The following is a 16,433-nucleotide window of genomic DNA, read 5'->3' on the forward strand; positions in this document are numbered from 1 at the left end:
TAGTGACCCAGTTAAGGATGGAGTGTGTGTTTGTGTGTGTGTGTGTGTGTGTGTGTGTGTGTGTGTGTAAGATGCCATATTGCCTGAGGCAGCTCCTGGACTGAATGCTGACTAGTGGCTTTTGTCTGTCCTGACACTGTTTTTGGGTTCTCTTTGCTGACTGATAATGCAATCATTGTTAACATTTCCATTCCAGAAAATTCTGGAATCCTCAGCTGTGATGGACAAGATCAATATTAGTTTTCATTGTTATCCTTCTGGTCATTTTTTCAGGACCATGGTGTAACACTACAATAACTAGCACAGCACACAGGGCTACATATAGTGCGAACACACACAACAGTGAGATAAGGTGAGCTAAGAATATAGTTAGTTTTGAACGGGAGAAACCATTGCAAACTATTTCTTAAGCTGCATGCTCTACTCCATGCAGCTGAGTATAAAAAATATGAGTAAAAAATGAGTAGTAGTATTTAGGTTCGATCTTCCAAAAGTAGTTCACGGTTCACAGGAATGGGTTAGATAAATCTCAGCATTCTCCATTTGTAACAATTGCAATAAGCACTTCCAACATCGAGGCCTTTAAAACTAATGAAGAGCACAAATCATGCTCTCCATCCAGGAGGAGGAGGAGACTCAGGAGGTGATGGAGAGGCGCATGCTGGAGCTCGATTAACTTCCGAGTCCTGTATAGATTCTGAAATGGTGCCAGTGAGATCACTGTAACAGAGAAGAAGTCAAAAGCGACTCTACAATGGAGAAACGGAGGAAGTTTTCAGCCCAGCAGAATCAGCACAGTGTGAAGTTTAACTAGTCCAACTTGCTTTTCACAGATTTAAAGATGTCATTAGAGGTTTTTTTTCAATCAGAACATTTTGTACTATTTGGCTCGACACATTTTGATAGCATCAATAAAATGTCATTAAAGGAAAAACACTCGTCCATGTAAAGCTTCAGACTCTGTAGATAGATTAAAAAAAAAAAGAAAGTCTTGGACCACCAATAGTCAACCAGTCAGAACAAGAAGGCGTGTCTGCTTGCCTGTCAATTCCGAAACCCTGCCTCTTAAACTAGATTTCCAGCTTTTTAGTGTTTTTTCTCATATCTTTTGCATTTTCTGTTTCTAACGAGACAGCTTCAGCTAACTTTTAGCTTTATCAGAATTCACTGACTTTAATGCTCTCTGAAATCAGTAGCTCTTCCTATTTTTAAATTTGGTTTGCCTTCAGTCTTTCTTCCAGGACCTTTGTTCTAAGTGACCTTGAAAATCTCTGTATAAATCAGGCCTTTCCAACTTTCCTCTAACGACCCCAAATGGACATTTCTACAAGCTGAAACCACCCTACATTTTAGGTCACGTTTAGAATTAAGGATGTATGCTATATTTTGGTATATTCACTAATAGTAATATTTTCTTGACTTCTGTCTTTCCACTGAATCAGAGTTATATTTTGAGGAACTAATAGAGGTAGATGGAAGCAAAAATTCACAAACAGTATAAATATAATTGTGACTTGTTTGACTTTGATTACCCGTAACACTTTAAAATTATTGTCAAAGTGATATTTGTGATATTAATCTGTAAAATAAATGAAGAAATCATTTGTAAATGAAAAGACTCCACATGGGGTTACAACCTCTTGTTTGAGAATTTCTAATATAACTGAAACTACTTCTTCCTTTTATTGTCATTTTTATTAATTTTGTTGTTGTTATCACTTGTTTTTTTATTTTAATCAAGATATTTAACGAGAGCTTAATTTCTCTATTTTTTTTTCAGGTCTCCCAAGAACCCAAAACAGAAGATCATCAAGCGAGTCATTGCTCTCGAGGGAGACTTCATCAAGTCAGTTTACTCTTTTTTGCGATATCATTGTTATTCTGTAATGTAATGTCCTTACGTCAGACTGTTTGGGGCGTCTGTACAGACGGCTGTCCGGTAATATAACGTAATTAATTCACTTAAAGCCTCACCATGGATTGATGAATGACTATTAAAGCCACTGCATTATGTCTCTGTAGCCACTTAGGAGAGAAAAAAAACACATAAAATCTATGATCACGCATAATAACCCGGTCTGAATTGCTCAGGCTGTGAATGCACACTGAAGCTCGCAGCGCTCATTAAATCGCCCAGGCTCGTCAGTGTCACATCCCAAGGTGATCTTTGGATCGGCAGCTGAAAAGGCAGCGCTGATGGCTCTGTGAAACTGATTACCTTTGTGATGGTTCAGAGATACGTGGGGGAGTTTGGCGGAAATGGATGCTATTTTTTTTTCTCCCTGCGATGGCTGAAAGGAGCGATTTAATGACTCCTCAGACCCCTGCAATTGACAGCAGTGCCATTTACTAAAGGTTCCATCTGTGCGCCTTTTCCACTATGATGTCCACAGAACGTTGCATAACACTTTATTTTAGGTGCCTGCAATTACACACAGAGCTAGAAAAGTTAATAAGAGTGAGCTGAGCGTGGTGTATTGCCCTGTTGAAGAGGGTTTTGTTGATATTCTCTAAACATTTCTGTATAATTTTCTCAAGTTATGAGTGTTTTTCTTTTTTTTCGTTAGAGAACATTATTTATTTATTTAATTATGTACTTATTTATGTTTTTATCTATCTATCTATCTATCTATCTATCTATCTATCTGTCTGTCTGTCTGTCTGTCTGTCTGTCTGTCTATTTATTTAATAGAATATTTGTGATAGGTATCAGGGTCATGCAGTCTGCAATAAAGGGACTTTTTAAAATTTTAAACATTCAATTCATTGAACCACACGTCATACCTTGCTCCTGAGCTGCACATTTTGCACATGTATATGCCTCCTGTACATGAGTACCCTGTTTATATTTCCACCCTGCTTATATTTTTTCTATATTATAATTTATGTCTGTGTATTCTCCAGCACCAAAAAAAATTCCTTCCACATTCTGATTCTGATTCAAAAGCTATGAAGTGTAATAACAGTTAAAAAAAAAGGTTATGCTTTAAGCACTGAATCTAAGTGATCCAGCAGCATATTCAGGGGGTGCTAAATATCAAAACCTTCTTACAACACTACTGTATTAGTAGCATTAACTTTTCATGTTTTCAAGAACCAGCTCTGTGTGTCTTTAAGTTCAATTTCAATTTTTATTCTCAAAGCATCAGTCCGTTATGTGCCAATACCAATGAATTTGCGATGATGAGATTTTAGTAGCCTCCGACTGATATATTGATATTTTCTTTATCTGAGGTAGGACTTTCATTAATTTAAAAGATTATTAGATTATTAGAGCTACAGACCAATTATGAATATTTACTCAGAATTAGTTATAATTAATTGAGTATTTAATCATCTCCTTTTGATTGCTGCCTCAATTTATTTCAGTTCTTTTTTTTCCAAAGTGATGCATATATGAGGCAACATACTGTATTTATAATAATTGTGTGGATTAACTATTTGTGTTTGTTTTTAGAGGCTTTGCACACCTAGCACTACCTTTGCATGCAATTCTGACTCTGTACATTTTTGTGTTAAATTAAATGGTGTCTTTATTCATTAAAACAATTGGTTAAGAAAAATTGTCATTTGGTTACAGAGTTGTCAGATCTGCTCGACAAAATCTACCCAGTGTCCAGTAAAATCAGTTTAATTCCAAAACTTAATTGCACCCTTCCAAACCCTCTGCTACACTCTAACCACATGATTATAATTATTATTAGATTATAAGACAGCTACATTTTAATGGAGTGAATTACATTGATGCATATTTATATACTTGTTACAGCAAGTTTCCAAAATTATCTTTTGCTGTTTGACCCAGAAACATGAAGTATGAAATTATAAATCTGTAAGTTTTGGGTTTGGCATGTCAGAGCTTGGATACATCTATTAAAGTATGTTTTGTTATACTATGTTCACACACACACACACACACACACACACAGTGATTTTATCGCTGCAAGTCTCTATTCGCTGTACTATGATGACGCCAGAAGGCGTTCCTACTACTGGTTTCCATGGCAATAACGTTTATCAGTGGGTGACAACTTAGCATTCCAAATCATTTTTTGCTGCTAAAATGTTCTGGGGGGAGATTTGGCGTTTGAGTGTAAACTTCTCATATTTGCATAAAGTTCAACATTTCTCAGCTTTGTCACGTCGCTGGACATGCCCACATCAAGACAGTTGTCGCTGTCACTCAAGTCACCAGCCATTAGTCATCATGAGATTGATATATTTACTTTCTCAACATATGGAACTCTGTGTTATGGTAAGTTTTTTAGATATAAAATAAACCCTACTGTATCATTTAACAGAGCAAAATGATATTTTATTTACTGCTGATGCTGCTGACTCACTCTGCAGTCTCTGAGATCTTCCTGACTTTTCTGAATAGGAATTTCGAATTGAACACAGCATTGTTTTATTACATTGTTATAAATGTACATTGATGGCATTTGGCAGACACCCTTATCCAGAGGAACTTTAACCTCATTATATACAACTGAGCAATTGAGGGTTAAGGGCCTTGCTCCAGTGGTCTAGCAGTGGCAGCTTGGTGGATCTGGGATTTGATCTCGCAACCTTTCTGATTAGTAGTCCAAGATACCACATCCCCCACTGTACTTACATAATGTAAGAAAATTAAATACTGATGCTATGTATTAACCTCAACACATGGTGTTTGCATTAAAGAAAACAATTTGCAAGATATTGACATAAGTACACTATATTGCCAAAAGTTTTGGGACGTCTGCCTTTACATGCACATGAACTTTAATGACATCCCATTCTTAATCTGTAGGGTTTATTTTGGAGTTGGCCAGCTCTTTGCAGCTATAACAGCTTCAACTCTTCTGGGAAGGCTCTCCACAAGGTTTAGGAGTGTGTTCATGGGAATTTTTTACCATTCCTCTAGACGCGCATTTGTGAGGTAAGGGGCCAAGCCCAACCCCTGAAAAACAACCCTGAACCATAATACCCTGTCCACCAAACTTTACACTTGGCACAATGCAGTCAGGTAAGTACCGTCCTCCTGGCAACCGCCAAACCCAGACTTGTCCATCGGATTGCCAGACAGATAAATGTGGCTGATCACTCCAGAAAACATGTCTCCAATGCTCTGTCTATCAAAAGTGGTCCAAGGAAGGAACAGTGGTGAACCAGCGTCAGGGTCATGGGCGGCCAAGGCTCATTGATGCATATGGGAAGTGAAGGCTGACCCGTGTGATCCGATCCAACAGACGAGCTACTGTTGCTCAAATTGTTGAAGTTAATGCTGATTCTGATAGAAAGGGGTCAGAATACACAGTGCAGGACGGGTCAGGGCTGTTTTGGCAGCAAAATGGGGACCAACACAATATTAGACAGGTGGTCATAATGTTATGCCTGGTCTGTGTATACAAAAAAAATTCTGCCCTTATGTCACTGTCAAATATGATTTAGAAAAAACAATTTCTTCCAGAATTAAGTTGAATATTTTCCTGTAATAGGGTGCTACTGAGCAGCCAATGGAGTAAGACGTGTGATTTGAGACTCCCGCAGAGTTCATGTTAATTGTTATTTTATAGCGCAATTTAGACTACTTTTTTGACATATTTACCCCTAGTGTATTTTGTGAACGCTTTTTTCACCACCTGGACGTATTATTATGGCTGGTTAAATTATAATCCACTAAAACACGTGTCACAACGACCCAACAACTGAGGCCTGCTTCCCAGGTACCGACCTCGGACACAGGGGCTTCGTCTTCACCCCACGGGTCCACCTCTCCGAAGGAAGTCATGCAGGTAATTGATGCGGAGTCCCTGAAGCGAGAATTGCTAAGCTCGTTGAAAGAAGACATTGCAGAGATCTTTAAAACCGAACTTCGAGTGGCACTGGGTGATGATTTGTCCACAATTAGAGCTGACCTACAATCAGTAGACGACACAACTGCCAAATGATAAGGCCGCTTCAGACGCCAAGTTGGCTGCACTCAGAGGCACAGTGGGGAAAATGGGGGATTCTCTCTGTCATATAGTTGAGCTTAAGAACAAGCTCGCATACTTAACCGCTGAGTTTGTTTCATTGGAAAATAAGTGTGAGGACCTCAAATCTCGATCACGACGGAATAACATCAGGATAGTCGGGGTTCCTGAGGATACCATCAACACTACAGTTGTTGCTACACTGCTTAAAGAAGCTTTTAAACTGGACAAAATGCCGCAGTTAGACCAAGCACATAGAACCTCTCAGCGAAAGCCAAAAGACGGTGAGCGACCAGGCACCGTTATTACCAGGTTTCGTTACTATAGCGACTGTGAATATTTTCCTGTAACAATACATCCCATAGTGTTTTATTCCTCTTTCACCACAGTTACAGTTAGTCCTCCATCCTGAACACCATCCCGTGTTGGTAAAGTTGCAGCTTTACCTGTAACAAAGTGTTGACACTGGAGAATCTTTCAAATTCAAATTTTATTTGTCACATACATACACAGTACGACATGCAGTGAAATGTTTTTTTCACGACTGTCCGGCATGTAAACATTTATAAAAAGTATGTTAGAAAGAAATCTTGACTTAAATGAAGGTCGTTTCCTCACTGAAAAAGACAACAATAACACATATTTGTAATAAATTTATGTGGAGTGTCCTTCTGTGTAAATTGCTATGTAAGTTGTTACTATAGAAACAGAAATGAGTGCTTTAATATAAACATGTGGTTGCCTGGCAACCTGCACTACTGTCAAATCTAGTGTTGTAGAAAATGAATCAACACCATCTGACCAATCAGAATTGAGAGCAGCGCTGTAGTACAAATAGCATTCAAAAAAAAATTGAAATTCATTTTAATCAGACTAAATCTAACCAGAGTATTTGTTTAAAATTGACCGCAGCCTGTCTGTGTAATGGCATTGTTTTGTGAAGCCTTATAAATCTCAGCAAGCAATATGACAGAAGCGCCGTGATGCTGGATATTCGCCTGCCTGTGATTACCTTTCAGCTCCGCCAACACAAATAGGTCGGTTATGATTCCATTAGTTAACAAAAGTGTTGCCAAGCAACACATCAACTGTTTCCCAGCTGTAGACTTGCTTATATCAGTATTCCTGATTTACACAGATGAAGTCGGCCCCCTTTCTTCTCTCTCACTCATTCTTATCTGACCGCTATTCATAATTTCAATCTAATGCTATTTTCATAACCGCATCCATATTTGTGAGCTGTTGTGTAATCAGCGATGGTATCTACAGACCTGAAAGCACTCTGATATACAGAACAATCTCTCAGCACTCAATGATATCAATGCCTCTCCTCCAATCAAATCACTAGATCAGAAACGCTGTATAATGTTTCTTCAGGCTTCTTGTCACTCACGGGAGTTCAAGTGAAATGAGTGACACTTTTTTAAACTGAAAGCAACCATACAGCTATGAGAAGGGCTAAATTACAAGCTTTAGCTAAAAATAATACTGTACCTATGAGAGTATGAGTTTCTGCAAGATGGAGGGGTGCAAAGTTTTCTGATAAATAGCTAGAAGATTTTCAGATGTTGTTGATAAAAATGCCTGAGAAACTTATTGTGCAGTCTGCGAGAAATCATTTAAGCTATGCACAATGAGTGCTAATGCAGTATAGTCCCGCATGCAGTCAGCCAGCCAGCCATAAGAAATGTTTGAATGTTAAACACATATCTGAATGCTCTTCATTATTTTTTGAAAAGACCTTGATGTAGGCTCTTACAGGCTTTTCTCCATCTGCGTTTACACTATGCTTTTCCATTCATATTTACACTACCGATCCTGTCTGATCAGTGATTTTATTTTAATTTATTTAATATTGTTATGCTTTTGAACTAAAAGAAACCGATCCCTAATCAAGTACAAACATACACACTAACAACCGTAAATAACATTATAACAAAGACACAGTTTAACTGCTTAATCCAGACTGCTAGTAATAACAGTTAGGATGTCCAAAATATATTATACAGTTAAAGAATTACTTTCTATTTATGATTATTTATTATGATGATACTTTTTATATATGATTGTGTTTCATAAGGGCCTTACATATATTACTTTTTACTAATCATTTTACTTATTAAACATTTACATTTACATTTCTGGCATTTGGCAGATGATCTTATCCAGAGCGACGTACATCTACTGTGTGTAAGAGTACTTTGTGTTTGTTTCTGTTTGTTTTGTACCTTTTTTAGTTACATCTTCATCCACTTCCATTAATCAGCTCTGATTAGTTTTCCTTCTTCTAATACAAAAATGTAAAGATGTACCAAACGTCTTAGATAATATTTAAATTTGTGTTTTAAACAGTCGTACACCAATAGCACTACATCTCAGGATTTCTACCTAGGATTTAAAATGTTTAGCTCTAATTAGCTAATAGTGCCTTCTTAATTAGGGACTAAGTATTGACTATTTAGGCAAAATGCTTCTGGCTGTATTTAAAGACACAGCAAGAAAATGTTCTCTCCTTATATCTGTTGTTTTTGTTGTTCATAACAAAACGATTAGGCCACAGGTGCCAGTCTCAAGGCCTGCAGGCAAAATACAGCTCTGTACCTCGTTTCATTCGGCCCACATAAACCTACAAAGAAAGAGATAGGAGACATTTATGTTCTGTGCAAAAATAAAGCTCTGTTAGTTCTTCTTAAATGTCTTTCTAACTCCAGATATATCATCCGGTCTGCTTCCAGTCTTCAACTGCCCAGTTTCTCTGAGTCTGTGACCACTCTAGCCTCAGATTCCTGTTCTTGGCTAATAAAGTGTGGAACGCAATATGGTCTTCTGCTGGTGTAGCTCATCCACCTCAAGACTCGAACTGTTATGCCTTCTGTGATACTTTTCTGTTCAACATGGTTATATTAGAGTTGCCGTAGCCTTCCTGTCAGCATCAACCATTTCAGCATTCTCCTCTGACCTCCCTCATCAACTGCCCACAGAACTGCTTTTTTCTGCACTGTTTTGTGTAAGCTCTAGAGATTTTCATGCAGGAAAATCCCAGGAGATCAACGTTTTCTGAAATACTCAGACCAGCCCGTCAGGCTCCAGCAACCATGCCACGGTCACTGAGATCACATTTTCCCCATTAACTGAGGCTCTTGACCTGTATCTTTGTTTTTAGAAATGTCGTGGACTAGTCAACTTTTCTGTAGCTAAAACCTGATTAATGTAGTCCAGTTCATACAAAGTGATATCAATTCTTCTGTTCTACAAAAAAATGAATAGCTTTAGTTTATGGCCTCTCAAACAAAAATACTGATTTGACCTGGGCAGTTTGACATCCCTCGATGGCTTATAATGTAGTTAAGCAGACATTTTTTACCATTCTTTTCTACTTGTAACAGTTTGTTGTAGACCTCAGGCTCTGAAATGATGCCTCCAGGTAATGAGATATAATGTTTTTGTAGACCATGAGTCCTATATGAGGACAGTAAATCAGTGGATCTCAGTTTATTGTAAATTCAGCTGTAATTGTAGTGGGTGTATTTCGTGTCGCCTGAGATAAAAGTCTTCCTTCGTCTTCCTTCTGCTCATATCAGCAGCCTCTTGACCCCTGATCAATTAGACTAGTGTCCTCCCAAATCACCACTACAGATAAGAGACAGCAGAATGTCACAAACTTTTCTGGAAAAGCAAAGATTTTTCTTGTTTTTTTTGGTATCAATTATTGATCCAAAGTTAACAGCAGTTGTAAACGTGATATTGCGTTTCAGATTTCAGATCTTCAATTCTTTCTAGAAAAACTGACCGAGTATCTTTCTGTTTCAATACTACAGGGAAGTTTAACTCCAGCTTGTTTGACTGTTTGCAGGACTCTGGGATATAAAAACCGTTACGTGAGAGTTCCAGACGGACACCTGTGGATCGAGGGCGATCATCATGGCCACAGCTTTGACAGCAACACCTTTGGACCGGTGAATCTATCATTACTTTCTCACATAAAACAGTTCAGAGAAATAGTTCAAAGAAATAATTGTTATATTCTTCTGGTGATGTGGTGTTGGTTTCTATTTGTAATAGTGAGGAATTTATTCCATGTAAATTAGAATCGGCAGAGGTGCCAACATGGATGGGTTAGTATAATCGGACCAATCACTTACTGCACTTACTGTCAGCTCCAGTTGTGTGAACCCTTTTTAGGTGAAGATATCTAATGTGCAGGAAATACACTGTTAAAAGTCTCTAGATGTCATCAACTTATTTGCATATTCAGTGAATTGTTATAATTTTTTGCATATCAAAACATGTTATGTAAAAAAAGCGGTTGGTTTTGTGGTTGGGATAAATGGTGATCAGTGATTGCTTGATGAGAACAGTAGTGATCAAAGATTTGATTTGGGGAACAATAGTGATCAGTAATGAGATGATGTGATAAGCCATATTGAGTACCTGAAATAAATTCTCTAAAGATGTCTAAATAATCACGAGATCTAGTGAAAAGTCCTAACTTGGCAACACTGTGAACCAGTAGAAAGCAAGCGGATGGGACCATGTGAGACTTTGGCGGATTAAGGAATGGAGGAGCTGCTTATTATTCTGTAGCGTTCACACAACTTTTGTCTCGCTGTTTTCATACTGTTGCTTGGCGCACATCTGAAAAAAAAAACAAAAAACAAAAAATTATTATCTGTCTCCTCCACCAGCATTCACTAGAGCTTATTTTTTGGTGAAATTCTTTTTTTATCGCTCTGCCTGTTAGAATTTTTCTTGATAGCAAAGTTGGCACCTCTGAATTGGTCAAACACAAACACTTCATTGACATATGCCACCTCTATAGATGGCTGCATAAGAAGGGTATGAAAAACGTAGGGAACACAGAGATAGCTGCTTCCTGAGGACATTGTTTACAGCCATGCACTGCTCTGCCACCTCGCCCACGCTGTGTGCTATACTGACACCACACACACACACACACACACACACACACGCATACAACCTTTAAATGTATTATTGAAAAGAACAGTGTTTTTCTGTCAGTTTGCCCTCTTTTCTTTTCCTCCTTACTCAAACAGTTACTGTATTAACTGAAAGATTTTAGATGTTGTGTTGCTCGTGTTAAGGACCGGTGTTTTTGGTCAGAGGCTGTTTTTATAGCAAGCAGAGTTTGTGTCTGAATTTTAAATGTCCTTTCCTGCAGCCTGTAGCTCTTCGAACTGTTGCTGTATTTTTGTCTTCTGGCACATTTTTAAATGATGGTTCTTGTCTGGAAGTAAATTAATAAGCTTCTCATGGTGTCTCTTTTATTACCGGTGCACGTCCATTCCTCAGAACGCTTTCTGCACTTGCTCTCCTGCACACAGACTGCATCGTACAGTGGTATGTTAGACATATTTGCCAAAACACTGTCAGGTCGTATATCATTGGAGAAATATACCTGCTGGATGTTTCGGGCAGTTTGTTTTTGCCGTTTTACTGTGGACTGCAGTTTCACCTTGACTTGATGCATTACGGGGTGAGGCGGGGGTTGTGTGCGTAAGCGTGTGTGTTGGGGGGGCTGCTGCTATGGGATGTAAGGCTTCATTTTCAACCTCGAAATGAAGGATTTAAATCCTAGCTTTTAAACACTGCCAGGTGTTTTTAGGTTTGTAAAACGTGTGTACTTAAGACTAGCACAGGTAGGAGTGCCTCTGGTTCTTAAAGGTCATAGCACTGTAGATATTTTTTTTTATTTAATGCATCTTCTAGCACAGCTATATATATATGCTGAACTCTCCTTTTTGACTGATTAGAAGGTGTAGATGCATTTTCTGTAACAGCAGCATTCACTGAATTGGGGTTTCATTTGCCTGGTGTGCCAAGAAGGTGAATTAAAGGTTGTTATTAATAATTTAAAAACTAACCATAGTACCAAACCCGAGACTACCAGTGAGTTCGGTTGCACTGGAATTGTGCCACAATAATGACAACAACATTCCAGACAACAACGTAAGTTTCCAGAACATACATATCATGTACATTTACAGCATTTGGAAGATGTCCCTATCCAGAGCAACTTACATGTCATTTTGTGAGTAGTTGAGGGTTAAGGACCAGCGTGTTCCTTTGAATTTTGAACTGGATTTGAACTTACAGTCTTCCGATCAGTAAGTTACGTTGTCTTTATTTGTCACATATACATTATAGCACAGTGAAATTCTTTCTTTGCATATCCCATCCTTGGTCAGAGCGTAGGGTCAGCCATGATTCAGTGCCCCTAGAGCAGCGGGGCCTTGCTCAAGGGCCCAACAATGGCAACTTGGCGGTGCTAAGGCCTGAACCTCAATCTTCCGGTCAACGACCCAGAGCCTTAACCACTTGAGCTACCACCGCTCCCCATAGTAGTCCAGTGTCTTAACCACTGACATGTTTACGGTGACATAAGATAAACACAAACACATTGATAGAAACAAGTGAGTCTCAAACCAGACAGCAAACATGCCTAGTGTGAAAACCATCTAATATGTTATCATTCTGATGTTTATTTAGAGAGAGTCCCCCTTACAGTCAGAGGTAAGATTCAAGATTCAATAGTTTTATTGTCATATGCACAGTGAAAACACAACGGTTTAGACCATACAATGAAATTCTTACTTTGCACATCTCCCTTACCAAAAGAATAAAAATAAAAGCATATATGAAAAATCCAGTATAAAAATAAATAAAAAGATACAGTATATATGGGTTAGCTGTAACAGTCAGAGGTAAGGTTCTTTCAGAAATGAGAAAGTCTTTAGGGTATTTTTTTTCTCAGCTGCTGTTTCGCAACCAACTACCTACTTCCAGAGAAAGACAAAGGAGAGTCTGGTAAGGACATAAGTGATAGATTCCTTGCTTCCTTGCAGACATTGTGCTAGATTAACTGGAATTATAAACATATAAAAAGACTGATTCTTTAATAGAGTAAAAATGGTAATCATTCTTAAATCACTAAATCATACAAGGAGTAAAACACTTCAGGATGTGCTGTTATAAGTTAGAGTGAATAAAAGTAGCTGTGCTTCACATCTGGATGCATTACACCAAGCAGTTGTTGATCATTTTCCTATAACAGGACGTCCTGGAGTGCTTTAATCCTTGTGTTATATCCATTCATCAGCTTAATATCATGGCCAAAGTGGAGTTAATAAGGTGTTAGAAAAGGGAAAGCACAATATCTCATCAGAACTGAGTTTAACACGTGTGAATACTGAGATATTAGTGTCATGTCTTTTGTGTTGCTTCAGGTTGTGCGGTTGTGCTGTTTAAATGACCTCGCTAAGCCCCTGGTACCGATATCTCACTTGTTAACTCAATCATGGTTTAATTTGTTTTGTCACAGGGTTAAGACTGTTTAACCCAGAGACCCTGGTATCCCTTAACCCCCTGTTCAGCTAATCCCATCCAGCCTTTCCAGGTATTTGCAAAAAACAGAGCTATTCAGAGAGCAGTACGCACTTGAAGCTTTGTCTGGCTTCCTCAGGTGCCCAAAACATCAGGCTCTTGCTTCCTGTCTGCTGCAAGATTGATTACTTCGTATTGAATTGACTTTGGTTGATCCTTAAAGCTAAAGAACATTAAAGAGCATGTGCAATCGCTTTATAGGATATAGAACTTGGGGTCCCAGGTGGTGCAGCGGTCTGTTGTGACAGCCTGTTTCGATCGATGACGTGCATTATTTTATGCTTGCATAATGGTTGCAAATTTCTTAAACATTATCAAAAATTAGAACTGTTCCTACTTTCTCAAAACTCAAATTCGCAAGAAGTATTCTATGAAAGTATAAAACTTTTTTTTTTATCTTTGGTCAGAGTTCATGAAAGTATAATTGCTCTGCTGTCTGGGTGATTAGCTTAGCCAATTGCAAGCGACTGCTAGCTGTGTTTAAATGAAGACAGTTGCTCTGTCTTCCCTCCAGGCACAACTGCCCCGTCTGACACTGTGGGAGTGATGGGGATGTTCTCAAGAACCCAGTTCTGAGCGAAAACACGCTTTAAATGAATAAAACCAAGGTCAGATATGAATTCCTCTGCTGTTGATGCTTGAGGATTTGGAATACATCGCTTGACTGGGCAGGCTAAATTCACATCTCTTTCTCTCTTTTTCCTACACTCAGTGAATGGCAAAAAAAACAAAGAGATCGCAAGCGGAGCTGCGCTTTATCCAAAAGCACTTGTAAATAGTGCAATAAATCTTGGTCATCATGTGGTTTGCGAAACTGCTCATATCACCTCCATTAGAAGCAAAGATCTGTGTGAAAGGTGGAGTGTTTGAACACTACGCTTGTCAGGAATCACTGGTCCTTCCAGACCACTGTGGGTGCTGGCAGGGGAATCATCGTAGCCTGCTTTGTTGTTTGTATTCCCCATGGACTTTGTGCTCCTATTGTTCTGCCTTCCCGCCTTGTTACATGCTTCCCATTTTGCCCTATTGTCCTGACCAACATACATGAGCCCTTGTGTACCTGTCGGCGTCAGTCATTGTATGTTTGTATGTTTGCCTGTCCGTTTGTTAGGATGTCGGTTCATTTGTATGTTTGTTTGTTTATTTGATGTCCAGGCACTGTGATGTCTTGGTTTCCATGCTCACGTTGTGTTTCTGTTAACTATGCTAAGTTTGCTTTATGTTTCGTGTTAGTCTTGTCTCACCCCTGTTAATAAAGCAGTGCTTGTTTGCTTCTGCGTATGGGTCTGATTCAAAGGCATGTGGGCTCACGCGGCTTCCCCGGAGATCCGGGTTCGGGCCCCGCGGGATGCTGGAGGCCCGGATGTTACAACGCTGCTCTAGCAGCTTTGCCTACCCCATGCGCCTTAACAATAACTCAAGGCCAGTAATATTATTATACATTTGCCAGCAAATTAAAGCTAATCATTTAGGTTTGTTGTAATGTTATGATAATATGATAAATAATAAAATTTAAATAAGTTTTTAATATATAAAATAAATAAATTTTTCTGTTGACCTTTGTCACCTTAGGAATAGAAACAGTAGTGTTACAATGCATACAGAACAGACAGTAAATAATATATGTGTTCTCCTTTTTATCCAAAAAGTGAATAACTAACACAAACCATGGCTTAAATATATAGTCAAGTATACTTAAATGTAGTTCTATTCCTGAAATACACAAATAGGTAAGTAGATAATAAGCAAAAAGTTTGGAAATAAATAATGCACCTTTCTATCCTATGGTACTTGATCTTGTCATTTATAAGATGTTCTAGTGAGAGTGAGCTAAATTGCTGAATTTAAGAAATAAGAATTATTACTATTAAATAAGATTAAATAGAAATTATACTTATATAAATATGTCCTTACACAAACAGAGAAAAGTCTGATCTGATTGTTGACTATAACTATAATGAATTTTACTGGGAGATCATAGCAACCTATCATAATTAAGAAGCCAAGAAACTGTCACACAAGAAAGAGAGCATTTCAGTTCTGCGAGCACTGAGACATCGCTTTCGAGTGGCTGGAGCTGCTATGCACGGCACCTCGCACTCGTCTTTGATGACCGATACCGCTCTACTCTGCACCCTCAGGTCGACCGCCCTCACACACTGTTAAAGATTAAAGATGCTGTTTAAACACCATAACATCTTATAAACTCACAGCTCAAAACAAACAGAGCTAAATAAAACAATCCCCTGATTGCTTAATACTGAAGTAAATTACAGATTTCAGTATCAGATCATCACACCTTTATCTTCTGTCTCACTGTTCAGTCTTTAGTCAGTTCACTCAGGTGAGTTTTTAATGAGCATTTTATGAATGTTTATTTATATGGTCAGTAAACAGGGTTGCCTTTCTACAGGTTTCACTCGGACTCCTCCATGGCAGAGCGTCTCACATCATATGGCCTCCGACTCGCTGGCAGAGGATCAGACCGTGTGTTCCACCTGACCGCAGGCCTCTTTTCGATGGGAGGGGATCAGAAGATGATGGTGATGATGTTAATGATGATGACAATACAAAATGACCTTTTTTGGGGAATTACACAGACTCTTTACACACGGACAGATTGTGTGATGTTTGAAAATGTTTGTGTTGCAAATGTATGCTCTTATGTGTTTTTTTGTTTGTTTGTTTTTCTTTTTAGAGGTAGAACATGGAGGAAAACTTCTGTCTTAATTTGAATAAATAAATTTGATGGATATGGTCATTTTGTTGACTGATCTTTTTTTTTGGATCAGAAGCAAATTTATCAATTAGCAAACGTACAGTCAGAGCTCATCTGCTCCTGAAGGAAACATGATACTGTGAGGCTTTTTACATTTACATTGACAGTATTTGGCGGACACAATTATCCAGAGCTACTTATAGAAGTGCTTTGAAGTCTCTATGAATAAATACATCCTCATCCTGGTTCACCAGGTCAGGCACTAAGACTACTATTTTTCTTCTCAGTTGAATTGAATCTCAAGACTTATTCTCAAAATAAAAAACAGCATGCGATATTTACTAGTGTCCATTTATCCA

General features: G+C 38.4%; 1 protein-coding gene across 3 annotated transcripts in view; it reads left to right on the plus strand.

The window, feature by feature from the left end:
• The window catches only part of immp2l (inner mitochondrial membrane peptidase subunit 2), a 106,405-nt gene extending 90,299 nt beyond the window's left edge, over positions 1-16,106 (plus strand). Inside the window, exons 4-7 of one of the 3 annotated variants that reach the window (XM_058396955.1) lie at positions 1,781-1,846; positions 9,808-9,910; positions 15,769-15,898; positions 16,054-16,100. In XM_058396955.1, the coding sequence (XP_058252938.1) occupies positions 1,781-1,846; positions 9,808-9,910; positions 15,769-15,898; positions 16,054-16,085 (331 nt within the window). In that variant the 3' untranslated portion in view covers positions 16,086-16,100. Of the gene's footprint in view, positions 1-1,780; positions 1,847-9,807; positions 9,911-15,768 lie in introns of all 3 variants that reach the window. The other 2 variants (XM_058396954.1, XM_058396953.1) reach the window with 2 other exon arrangements.
• The last annotated feature ends 327 nt before the right edge of the window (positions 16,107-16,433 follow it).

The sequence above is a fragment of the Hemibagrus wyckioides genome, linkage group LG08, assembly GCF_019097595.1.
Source record: "Hemibagrus wyckioides isolate EC202008001 linkage group LG08, SWU_Hwy_1.0, whole genome shotgun sequence".
Taxonomy (NCBI): Eukaryota; Metazoa; Chordata; class Actinopteri; order Siluriformes; family Bagridae; genus Hemibagrus; species Hemibagrus wyckioides.